This window comes from Centruroides sculpturatus, unplaced genomic scaffold (assembly GCF_000671375.1).
Source record: "Centruroides sculpturatus isolate CEXI.00-Female unplaced genomic scaffold, Cexi_2.0 scaffold430, whole genome shotgun sequence".
Classification (NCBI taxonomy): domain Eukaryota; kingdom Metazoa; phylum Arthropoda; class Arachnida; order Scorpiones; family Buthidae; genus Centruroides; species Centruroides sculpturatus.
In genome coordinates this window covers 479,396-492,414 of record NW_019384725.1, presented here as the reverse complement: position 1 = coordinate 492,414, position 13,019 = coordinate 479,396, and the positions used below count along the sequence as shown (strand labels likewise).

The window sequence follows — 13,019 nt, the reverse complement described above, 5'->3', positions numbered from 1 at the left end:
AAACTTCATATCTGTTTCCAAAATTGAAGCCGTGTAAACATTATACATAGTTTATTACTCTAAAGATGATTAAAGAAAGAATAAGGAAGTGCAATTTTGTCTTCTACAAAATTTATATCCCGGAGGAAAATGGCAGCAAGAAAAAAACAGAAAAAAAACAGAGTTTTCTTTTATTTTTGCTAGAAATTATTAAATTGATTTTTTTAATGTTGATTTATTATAAATCTATTAACTTAAAACTATAGATTATTTTGACTTTAAAGATTTTTTTTCTCGGAATTTGTAAAAATACACTTTTGTTCCATTTTTAGTATGAATTAAAATGCATCTTTTCATTTTCAGAAAGTGTAGAAATGCATTTTCTATTCTTACAAAGTATAAAAATATATTTTTTTCCTCTTTAGAAAGTGTAAAAATGCATTTTTCCTCATCAGAAAATGTAAAAATGCATTTTTTCCTCATCAGAAAATGTAAAAATGCATTTTTTTTCGTCCTCAGAACGTGTTAAAATGAATTTTTCCTCTTTATAAAGTGTAAAAAATGCATTTTTCATCGTCAGAAAGTGTAAAAATCCTAGCTTTTTTTCATCCTTAAAAACATACTTTTTTTTACACACTACTTTAAAGAAGTTACGAATTCGACAAAAAACTTTAAAGCTTACATTTATAAAATACAAAATTATTATAATTTTTACACAAAATTTTGCAGTAGACCTTGATAAACAATGTATAATTAAGACCGCTCATGTATAAAAAACACGTTAAGACCTATTTACGGTTAGGACGGAGGGAAAATGACTATTAAAATCGCGACTCAGTGTCACCAGATATGTCATAACCTGGCAGTTGCCATTCGAACAACGAAAGGTCATACTAAACAAAGACATAACAAAAAAAATTATAATAATAAAAATATACCTCGTAAAAATCTATGAATGATAGTTATATTACAAACTAATCGTATCAGTTCATAAATAGAATCATTAACTGTATATCTTTGAAAATATTACACATAACAGTCTACCTATTAACAGTATAAATATATCAACTAGACGTTACTTACATTATTTATCTTTATAGTCACGTGTAGCTGTTTTCCCATCGTAAGTTCGACCCTATTGATTTAACATAATGGATCTTGCAGCGTTATAACTTCATTACACGTCAGATAATTAAGAACTTTATTATATTTACAGTTGTGATTTATTATACCCGTGTAATATAGCCATTTTTATAAATATACTTTTATAAATCGTCCAAGCTTCTCGGAGGATTGGGCTAAACCATTCCCTATAACCAATACACAAAGAATAGCAAGGACACGAGGACATTACATCGAGAATCCATTGAATATACGGCCTCAATCCTCGATATTTGCCACCGAAATCGAAGTTTAAGGGTTAAAAAGTCGTGATTTTCTGGTGTTGATAATGCCTTTTGCAACACAAAATCGCGCATTTAGTAATTTATAAAGATCGAAGAATTATCTATTTAATATTTAGGAGGAAGATCTGCTTGTGAGTTGGCGTTGTATGGGAATGGAGCTGTATAGGAAGATTTGATTGTATATACACCGCGACGTGTAGTGAAGAGTTACATTTAGTAGAAGCCAACGTACGAACTGCTTATATTTTATTAACACAAACGTTTTTAGAATAAGAAATGTTTTAAAACAGCAAAAATTCTGTACTTAAATTTAAAATTTTAATTAATTTTTTACGATTTGTTTGTATGGTGTAGCTTCTTAAACTCCCATTTGCCACACCCGTTTATACACAATACAACGTTAATTGATAGGTTAAAAGAGAATAAAGGATTTTTACATGTTAAATAAATACACTTCTTTTCTTTGTATCCAAGTTTTTCTTTATCGATAAGGTTCTTCAACTTGTCCAAAAAAGGATTGTTATCAAACTTGTTCGTTTCTACGAAACATGTATAACCAGAAAAGTCATTTTCTTAAACTACCAGAGAATACACAAAATGACCATAAGTTCTTTCGGTTCTTCAATATTCCCGAAATTCTCAATCATTTTTTTGACTTTTTTCCCCCATTTTCTCTTATAAAAATAAGTCAAAATGTTACTAGAAAATTGTCTTTAACAACCCGCCATTTGCTCTTTCGTATGAAAAAAAAAAAAAAAAAAAATCGAATAGATCTATCAAGAGGGTGGAATTCATAAGATTATACTGTATATATTATAGCAGTTTAAAGGTAGAGAATGAGTCCGAGTGCAATAATATTACTACTAACAGCTCTCCTGTTGTTGTAGCGGGGTGGAAAGCGTTAAACATGTTTTATGGACACATAACCGGTGCTACAAAATGCTACGGTTCACTGGGGTTTAGCTCTAGTCAAACCAGACTTACTTTGCATCTTTGGATAAATGTTATTGCTGCATTGAATACATTTTACATTTATATATATATATATATATATAACTTCTATACGAAAAAATAATTATTTATTTGGATAAAATTTATATTTAAAAAAATGTATAAGATGAGGAGGAGGAGGAGGAGGAGGAGAAAAAAAGATATCCTGTTGTTGGTTCGTGGGAAGAATTTAAAGAAGTTATGGATAATTTCATTTTATCAGAGGAAAAATATAAAAATTTATCTGGAAAAATAATAAATTTTACGACGAGTAAATGTTATTTTTGTGTCGATTGAGGTAGATGGTTGCGTTTATAAACACTTAACCATCCGTAGTACGTTTATAACAATAACCTATAGCGAAAAGATCAAAGTTCGCAATGACCTTGCAAGTGCTTTAAGAGTCACATAACTTTCGAAGAGAGAGGAGGAAAAAAATCATCCTCTTTTATCACAAGAAGTGCATGTGACCCACATTTCATAATTCTTTTGATGAGAAGTGGGACACGTTCGATCGACGAAAGCATCTTCTAACGTGACATTTAAAAGCGAATCCAATTAAAAACACTATCTTAAATCTTTAATCGTGTGTTAAATTAATGGTCAGATGGGCACAGATCAATATTTTCCAACATTCCTCCACAATAGGAACTTACCCCCAAATAAGAAATTGATCGAATCAAATTTGTCAATCGGTTTAATTTCGTCACCTTTCTAAGCCAATCGAAACGTCCCTTACACGTAAAAAAAAAAGTCATCGGGTTGGGTCAGTAACCGTGACATTGCTTAATTATTTATATTATGATGTCACCGGTGTTACGTAGTTTGTTTTGATGGAATAGGTAAGACCTCCTACGCTAACGTTCGATAACCTTTGTTATTTGTCAGTATTAGAAATTTGAATGCCCTTTTTTGTATATAATTTACGATCTCGTAACGGATTAAATCGGAAGTAAAGGAAGCAATTACGTTAAATCACTAGATATAAAGGTTAGAAAGAAGGTAGAGGTAGAAAGGGGTAGAAAAATGCGTATTTTTAACTGGGTAAACGGTGCCGATTTACTTAATTAAATGTATTTTAGGTTTTGAAGGGCAGAAGGAATGTGGTCGGTTGTGTAATTAAAGTTATTTAGAGAGAGGGGGTAATATTTCTGGTGGCATTAAACGCAACAATCCAGATCGACTCGCACAAGTTACCTGTTCTAAGTGGACAGAAGCGAGGTATAGAAACGGTCTATCTCACTCGTGCATCAGGGGTGTTGGCTGTAGAATGAGCCTGATCGAACGGCCGAGCCTCACCTGGTCGGACCTCTCTACCTGCACTCGCACATGGCGTTGTATCACGAACGGACACGGGATTGACGTCACGGCGGATCTTGGCAGAAAAGCATGGAGGAACGACGTCGGATGTCAGACGGCGCGGCTCTACCACCAACATCATTGATTGTGACGTCACAGCGTATGGATCCGTTGTAGAGTATCGGCAATGAGTATGGCTGGCAGTGGTAATGTGCTGGAATCTGTGGTGTACGTGTAGTAGGGAGCTTTTGTTTGTTTGTGGTGCACACGTGCCCTCCCCGTATTAGGCTTAACTGTGTGGCGTTAAGATGGCCGAGAGAATAGAAAGGAAAGATTCCGGCTACTACAAGTCTTTGGTGGCGGGTAAGTGTCAAATTCTGGTTTTACTTCGCTCCTCGACCGACTTAGCTTTATAAATATACATAAAGTATAGAACTTAGAAGAGGGAGGGGCCGACCCAATCTCCTATAAAACGGCGGGCAACCTGCTAATGTTATAAGATCCCGAGACGTTGTGTTTGTTCTGTTCTGATAACGTTATTATTACGATTACAGGGGGACCTTGAACTTAATTACTATTGTATTTGTCCCGGTTGCGCCAGTCTTTTATATTACATGACATTTTCAAATTTATTTCTGATAAATTTGCTTCTGTAACCGTAGCTCGATCGTGATTGAATTATTACGATCCGCTCGAGAAATTTTTATCTAGTTGGCGTGATTGCATATATTCCCCCATGAATTTCCCGCATTATCCTCCATTTCTTTTTTTCCCCTACAATTTCAATTCCCAAGTATAATGCCACTTTATATACAGGTTATCCGCTCTGTCGAAACTTGTTAAGTCATCTTAATTACGCCTCTGCGGCCTTTTCCCCCATTTATCTCTTGCTAAAATTTTCTCATCACCTATGATCGAAAACAATTAAACGCTTAATTAATGCTAATCTACTGTTATTAATTTATCATTTAAACCTCTAGAAATTTGATTTTTCTACCCTTTCCGCTCCTCCGTAAGCACTCCCGCCCGTGTTAAAGCACCGGGACGGACTTTACCCGTGTCCAAAATTTTGTAATTCGCTCTTTTTCCACTCGGAGCGCTACCATCGAAGAAGGACATACACTATATCGATTAACTATTTACCGAATGTCGTCGAGCCATAAATGTTTCTACAACTTCCTGTTTTTTTTTCTTTTTTCTTTTTTAATGTTCAATTTAGACTTCCGGAAGAGCCAGTTTATTTATAACAGATTACGGACAGAGTCGAGTTAATTCGAACGTATCGAAACCGTAGGCGAATTTAACAAGGATCGATACTTAATTAGTCCTTTGTAACTTTAAATCCTCTCCGTTCTGTACGGATAAAGTTGATTTCTTTATCAGATACGTCTGTAGAAGTTGTGTAATCTATATCCTTTACATAACGGAAATTTTCCTGTTTATATCTCGAAGAGCACACGAAACTTTGTCTGTCCTACTTTATCTCTTTTCCAATGGTAAAAGGATTCTGATATTTAATAACGTTGGAAAAAAATTGTTGCAACAATACTTGACATATTTTCAAGCGATTTGCGTGTTTATTTATTTATTTATTTTTTCCTTGTTTTTGCGGTGTGTGTATTAATATACCTTATTATATATCTTCCTCATCGGTTGATGTTAGTGATAGGTATTGTTCGATGTTTTAAGGAGATTAATTACTCGATTCTTTACAGAACTAGTTCCTCGATACTCTAATAAATGGAGTGACAACAGTTTTTGAATTCGGTAGTCACGACGTTACCGAAATAAAAATTTTCTTTTGTTCTAAACTTGTCCTTTATTGTTCTAAAGCTTGAATAACAAGAGTTCCTTTATGGCCTCTCCATTAATGAGAAGTAAATAGTCGAATATAACTACATTTACACAGACGAAAGCTCCGTTTATATGCATTAATATGTATGTAAATACACGCAGAATTTCTCCTTTTTATTCCTACTACACCCCCTTGTACGGCGTATAAAAATGCAGTCGATTCCTGGGAATTCTTCTAGTCTTTCCCGAGGGGGGAATTAAAGGGAAGGGTCTCGAGGGGTAAAATTGTATTGGGACCAGCTTCTCACTGTCCCTTCCCGGACACAATCCATTTAAATCGAGGCAGTCCATAAATTTTCGTTCTTTGACTGGGCGCAGCGGTGGATGATAAAGCGGTAAAGATCTCCCAGATATTGTAAGACAACTCATTCTCAGATCGTTCTTTGATAATTTTATATCTAATGATTCGGCAAATCATGGTCGGGAACACGGATATGAAGTATAAAAAAGAAATATGTCCGGAGATATATAAGGCATCGCACTCCATAAAAGTTAAAATGATTAATAGAGGCATTTTTTTGTGTGTGTGTGTGACTAGCAATGGATCATTCGTAACGGAGACAATCTTACATTTGATAACACATACAACTTATATGGAAAAAAAAAACAATCCTTAGAGTGCATTAAGAAGATTATGAGCTGCAGAAGTTTTTAAGATGAGCCAACAAAGGGAATCAGAATTATCAACGCCCATATTAAGTGCTTTTGCTGCTCTGATGACTACACACAATGACCCAACCACCCATTCTAGTTCAAAGGTCGGAAGTAGGGTCGGGTCGACTGTCAGATGGAAACCAGTTTATACTTAGAAGATTACTTTATCTATAAGATGACAAGGGATAATTTTGTCATTTTAAATACCCACAAATTATATGATTATATTTTTCGACAAAATAGGAAAAAAAGAAGTCCTAGTCTGGTGTGATGGAGAAGAAACCGGGTCGGTTCGAAGGTGAAGTGTACTTTGTGATGATGTCTACACTTCAAACCAGCGTTTAGATGGATGACCACCTACACTAGCTTGCGTCATCCTTAATTTGTGCTCTTTAGTTACCTCGATACCACCTCTTATCTTAGATATACGTGTTAACGAATCGATTTAACTACTGCTAATGTCAAAAAGATTCTAGTTAGTTTTATTATAATTAAAAAGTAATTAATAGTTGTAGAAGTTCGTGATAGTTCGATTCTAATTTCGAATATTAATAAGGATTATTGTTTGGTTAGAACATTGTGAGTGTGGCATTATTCTTATAATAATAATAGTAGTAGTTTATTTCCTCCATCAATTAGCTTAATAGTATTACGATATTCAAACTTTCTCGTCTTTGTTTTCCCTTCGGAAAATTTCGACTTAAAATAGAAATGTTCACTCCTCCGTGCAAAACAGCCGCCTATGCAGTTTGGCTCATCATTATTTACGTTGCAACGTGAGAAAACATCACCTAAAAGGCGGAAGAGACTGGTTTTCGACAAAGAACACCGCTTGTGATGTCATTAGTCCTTGAAATTACTCGCAGTTTTTTCTTTTATTAATATATATACCAACTTAATTTGTACATTTGTCTATTTATTTTTTCAACTTACACCAAACCCAAAACACGATTTACCGTTGCTCCTATTGTTTAATTATTTCCTGGCACTTTTCGAGTACTCGTTTTTCGTCATGCGAAAGAGAAGTGAAGATACTGAGATGTCGAATATAATGACGAACACTCGATCGATTTAAAGCAAAATTTAGAGCGAACTAACAAGATTACTTCTGTGAGATGCAGAGAACCGCAGGAGGGTAGGATGAGAGACTCTCTTAGAAACAGTTTACCATTAAGATAGAGACCATTTACCTGACTTCCCCCATCGTCCATTCTTAGTAATGAGAATTTTTGACTTTCATTGGCTCTTCTCGCTCCGTTCGTTTTATAGATACATGCCTAATTTGCCGAAGAAATTAATGAGCGGCGTGAAAAACAAATTCGTGTTTTGCTGTAAATTCTTTGGGAGGAATGCGGTTTTGATGATATTCCGATAGAAGGCAATCGTTCATTGCTATCTACGAAAGACGGAAGAGTGGGAATACTTTGACAAGGACTGAAAGGAGTGATTGAAGACCGTCCAGATATGGATGTGATGGATTTCAAATCGACTAACTCGCGCCGAGATTTGATAAATGGTAACGGTCGAATATCACTTCTACGTAAAGTTTCGCCTACAAATATGTAGTAAACTTAAAATAACAATAATACTAGAATATTTTAAAGCGAAAAATAGAAATTATAATCTATCTGCGGAAGAAGAATATTAGAGAATCGAGTTGATGGAAAGGCAGCTGTTTCACGCTTCAGGTGCAGCAGGTGCAACATGTTTATTCTGTAAATATCTTGTTTTAAAAGTTTTAACGCTCGAAAATTATTTATAAAAAAATATTTTAAACATTTTTAAGAATTTATTTTTAATCATCGTCTAGCAACAATGATAGAAATCATCGATCGATATCAATATTTGTTTCTATAAATATGACCATTTAATGGAAAATAAATTGTTTTTCTACCAATTAATTCCATTCAAATATTTCCTAAATGTAATTTGTGTTAATGGAGTTAAAGGTGTTTCGCAAATTACATAAAAATCTAATCCGAATCAGTTAATTTATAAAGATGAAATTACACGTTTCTCATTTATAAAAGAGTACAAAGATTAACCGGTGTGGACGGATAATCGAGAGCGACAACGTCCGAAAGGGAAAGTCGACACGATGAGTAATGCGAATTAGGAGCTAGTAAACACGATCCCGTACGAACTTCGCCCCTACTGACCGGAATTAACGTAGTCATAATGGAGAATTTCGTTGACCATCTGCTAGGATGACGGAGAAAACGACTCTTAATTGCCTTAATTGCTCATTCATAACGTTACGTACAGTACAGAATTTAATTGTCACTTTTATTATTAATGTCGAAGAAGTGAGTCACGTCGGTCCAACTGACCCGACTCCATTTTCCATAAGGAAACAAAGTTCAATAATGCATTCGTGCCTAAGATGAACTTTTTCTTTTGTATAAAATATTGAATGGGTAATGATTTTTTGTGCAAAAAGAAAATAAAACATGCTACCGGACCATTATTAATCCGGCTTTTTGACATTGAATCAAAATCGTTGAGGGGGACCATTTAGTATCGACGTGATTCTTTCGTGTCGATCACTGGTCATAGTTTTAATGACCGCAGGTGCGTGTGTGCCACCTCTCCCATTTTTGATTTCCTCGTTTGAAAGTTCGATTTTTTTTTTTTTTTCTTCACCTCTCCTTCTTTTCCTCCTCCCTTCCCGCTTCGTAGATGGAACCACCGCGGAAGTAGCGCGATAAAGCCGTTGTAATTACAGACATTTGTCATTTGACACGCGACTGGCGAATTCTCCGGACAGGTGACTGACCGGGGACTCGAAAGTTGACGTCATCGATGTCCCGACATGGTCAGGTTTTGGTCAAATACCTCGTATTCAATGACCTTAACGGAGAAATAACTCGTCTTACGTACAATTCTACGGTATTTAAATCCCATAAATAGTATTTTATTTATTTTATCGATCGCGTTGTGTAATATTACGCCGATGCAATATTCAAATGCCTATGTTACTCGCGCTCCATCTGCCGACAAAGAAACGAAGTTTAATAAAGCATTCCTCCATTTTTTCTCCTGTTTTTCTGTCTTAAGATGAAAGGAGTATTTTTATTTTTTAAATGAAGATCGCAGCATTTAATCACGGAAGAGTAAGATAAGGCGCGTGGTAGATTCTTTCAGACGGAAACTTTTCGAGAGATGGAGAGTGATAATAATAATTGCGAAGTAATATTTTTCTTCGCGTATTTTTAATTAAAGAGAAGATAAATCGGATAATTTCGAATTTTACGATCGTTGGAATTATGCAAATGAGAGTTTTGTTAACCGCTTTGTTCTAATGCCGGAAATATTCTATGGTTGTCTCGGATCAGTGAAATGAGCTACGCTCTTTTAACCAACTGTTTAGTAAAATCTTTACCTATAGTTTACGCTCGAACGAATGGAAATTTGTATTTTTTTTTTTTTTTTGTGGGGGAGGAGGAAATATACCCTTTTCTTTCCGTCCAGACTTCTAGAAAAGTAAAACACTCAAAGAATATTTCTAAATCTCCCCCAAAACCGATTGTAAATCCCGTTGCTCTATGGATTTCTTCTTGCAATGCGCTTCATTTACCCATTTGAAATGTGGTATTTTATCGTTCTTTTCTGGTGTTATATCCTGTACAAGAATTCGTAGCCTCTCCTCTGCTTTATTTACAACTAAATGACTTCATTATTTTCGAGGAGGAACACCTCGATCGTAGATTTTTATCTTAAAAATTTCGTACTTTTTACTGGTAACAATCGAACGTGGGTTGTCGACAATTTGAAAATTTTGATGTTTTTTTTTTTTCTTATTCGTGGGAGTTTGGATGTTAACATTCTTAATTGGGTGGGTGCGGGCGTCAGACCCCGCGACCCTCGGGTCAATACAAAAGTATTATGGGATCACGTGACTGGTTATCCGCCCTCTTCTCCCTCCCTTTTGGGACGCGTATCGTAATTTTGGGGTGGGGAAGTTACTAAAACCGTCTGTTCAATTCCACTTCCTGTCTGCTATAAGTCGCCATCGTTTGCGTGTCGAGCTGTCGAGTTTATGTTCGATTTTGTACTTTTTTTTTCCTTCCACGCAGATTAAAATCGGGTTGACTGCGCATTGTTTTAACGCCCAACCATATAAATATAACGTAATAAATAGTTTGATAGAAGAAAACTTTTAATAAAACTTCGTACTTTTTAAGTAATTGATCGCTTATTTTGTACGATTTCTACCAATTTTGGCAGGTACTTAATGAAATCGCTGATGGAGAGCTGATTGAACGTGACGCAGATAATAGAAAGTACCGACTTCTCTTCGTTGGATTCTATCCTTTAAATTGACCATTTTTAATAGTGACAAGTTCTTTTCATCGGGTTGTAATGTGGTCTTCTAGAACCATTAAAGCACGTCGTAATTAGTCTTTTCTTTGTTAATTTTTATCAACGACAACAGGTGGTAGACAGGGGACAGATGGTCACGAATCACCTTCTCCCTCGGGCCATACGCGGTTTAGTGTTCTTTTACCTGTCAGGAACGTGAAATGCACCCCTCCTATAGAGGATACACTCCGTCGACTGGTTTATATATATATGATGAGATGATTATTTCACTCGTGAACTGAAAAATTCTTGCTCTGGATATAATTTTAACTATTTCCACAGTAACCTAATCGTTTAAGTTTTATATTATTAAATCTTCATCAGTCTAGTTCTATAAATAGACGTAAACATCGAATTCCATAAACAAAAACATTGTTTAAATAATAATAATAATAATAGACTTTATCCTCGTGTTGGTACTTTAATATATTTATGAATTTAATAATTGTTTACACTTAATAATCTAAAAAGTATATAAAAACATAGTTACCTATTTGTATGATTGTTAATGATTCCGTATAGTTACAGTAGGATAAATCGATCACCCGTCTGTGCAACTGTGCGACGTTTTGTTGCAGTTGTTTGACTGTTCTTTGCTGTGTTTTCCGTGATTATAAATTGATCGAATATCACCGAAAATAAATTTAAAACGAAAAAAAAATCATTGTTAAGTAGTGAAAGATTAGTAGGCAGATTGATGAAGTGGAAGTAGATATCATTAAGGTAGGCAATAGAAAGTGGAAGGAAACCATCAGCATTTACACTATTTATTTATTTGCTTATTTTTTCTCCGTTGTTCGGGTTATTTCGTCCGTGTGTTCGTTAACAGAACAAAAGAAGTCAAAACAATGTCGAGTCACGAATCGCGCCGCTTCGCTTTCCATTTGCGATGTTTAATAGTGGAAACGTGTGGTGGAACTGGTTTGACTAAAATCACCCGACCTGTAACCTTCGGTACGAACGGGGTCGAATTTTCATCATTTTTGGTCCGTTTACAATCATCGCTCATAGCGAAATTCCCCGTAGATCCAAGGTTAAAGTCGAAGCGTAAGCCAGTAATTAGTTAACTTCCATAAACTCGGTCAAAGGTTGCGTCGAAATTCCGATCGACGGCGGTTCTTCTTCCACATCCACCCCTCTAGTACCGAAGATCAACAATAGATGGCATTACACCGAAGTTCGCTTTAATAAACCAACGCGTTCTTCTTTTAGAGTGTTGCCATCCAGACGGGAGGTTCCCACGTTGCTGTCATGACAAAAAGAAAAAAACACCTAGGCGGGGTTCCAAGCCGGATGAGCGATTATTTATAGTATGGAAGAAGGAGGAAAAAAAAAACGCTTACGTCGCCCCTCAACCCTAACCTTATATCAGATCCCCCAAAAAACTTCGCTTCTCCTCCCATACGTCATCTCCCGCGCTCCAATGGATTCGCCCGCCCGGTTGTTGGTCGACTCAGTGCTGCCAACCCAGTAGTTGGCTAAGCGCCACCATGTCTGTCTGACGGATAAACTATCTATTGGAAAGGCGGTTTTGTGCGGGATATAAATCACACGTGATCTGTAAAATAACAGGTAAGAGTGTTTAAAATCCTGATTAATATCGATGCCTCTGCCCCCTTAAAATCGGGAGTAGAGGAATGTCGCCTACCGACGCTTAAACAACTGTTTAAGGGGGCAACATTCCGTCCTACGTTTAAGTCCAGACTGTTATTGATTGTTGGAAGTACCGCATCGACTTGGTTGCGGAGTCGGATCGTTTTGTGTGTATGTGTGGGATGATAGAGGTTTTATTTTTTAATTTTTTTTTCCTCACAGATTTATCAAAAAAAAATTATCAAAAGTTTTCGCCCCAGTCGCTCGATAACCATTAACTTCTCTCCTCCTCCGATAATTAAGCAGAAAAACGTAACTTTTCCTACCGTCGCTCTTAGTGTTCGGTACTCGAAATTAGGGTGGGCGCCCGGTAATTGATTAAATGGACTTTTTTTTTTCTTCTTGGAAAAATTTCAATAATTAAACCACCTTTCTCTCTGTTTTTCCGCCATCCAGCCGCGTGTTTGGCAGTGAAGCTTTGTTTCGAGTTCCGAAATTCCAACCAGATGGACACGTCCGTCGGCATTTTTTCCTCGTTTTATTACGGATAAAATATCAATCTTTAACCCCCTTTTTTTAAAGGATAAATGACGTCGTTTTAAGTATATATCTTTCAAACTTATGTATTTTTTTAAAATAGTTTTTAACGAGCCTTTCGTGATTTTTAGCGTTAATTAACTTTGACATTTGGCGTAAACGAATGTTTACGTTAGCTTAGAGAAGAAAAATGTCTGTTTATACGCTGTAAGGGAATTTTGATTGATTGCTCATTTAATAATAATGAAATTCGTCGTGAAAAATTGCTTAAAATTCTGTAGTTTCGTGTCGAAATCGTTGCTAAATTGAACCACTTGGTTCGTTAGACTAAAATATTTCGCTCGT

General features: G+C 35.7%; 1 protein-coding gene across 6 annotated transcripts in view; it reads left to right on the top strand.

Annotated features, from left to right (window-relative positions):
• The first annotated feature begins 3,533 nt into the window (after positions 1-3,533).
• Positions 3,534-13,019, top strand: part of LOC111628112 (kazrin-like) — a 36,393-nt gene continuing 26,907 nt past the window's right edge. For 4 of the 6 annotated variants that reach the window (XM_023371838.1, XM_023371837.1, XM_023371839.1 and 1 more), the window contains exon 1: positions 3,534-4,037. In XM_023371838.1, coding sequence (XP_023227606.1) covers positions 3,983-4,037 — 55 coding nt within the window. In that variant the 5' untranslated portion in view covers positions 3,534-3,982. Of the gene's footprint in view, positions 4,038-11,351; positions 12,117-13,019 lie in introns of those variants that run through there. The other 2 variants (XM_023371835.1, XM_023371840.1) reach the window with 2 other exon arrangements.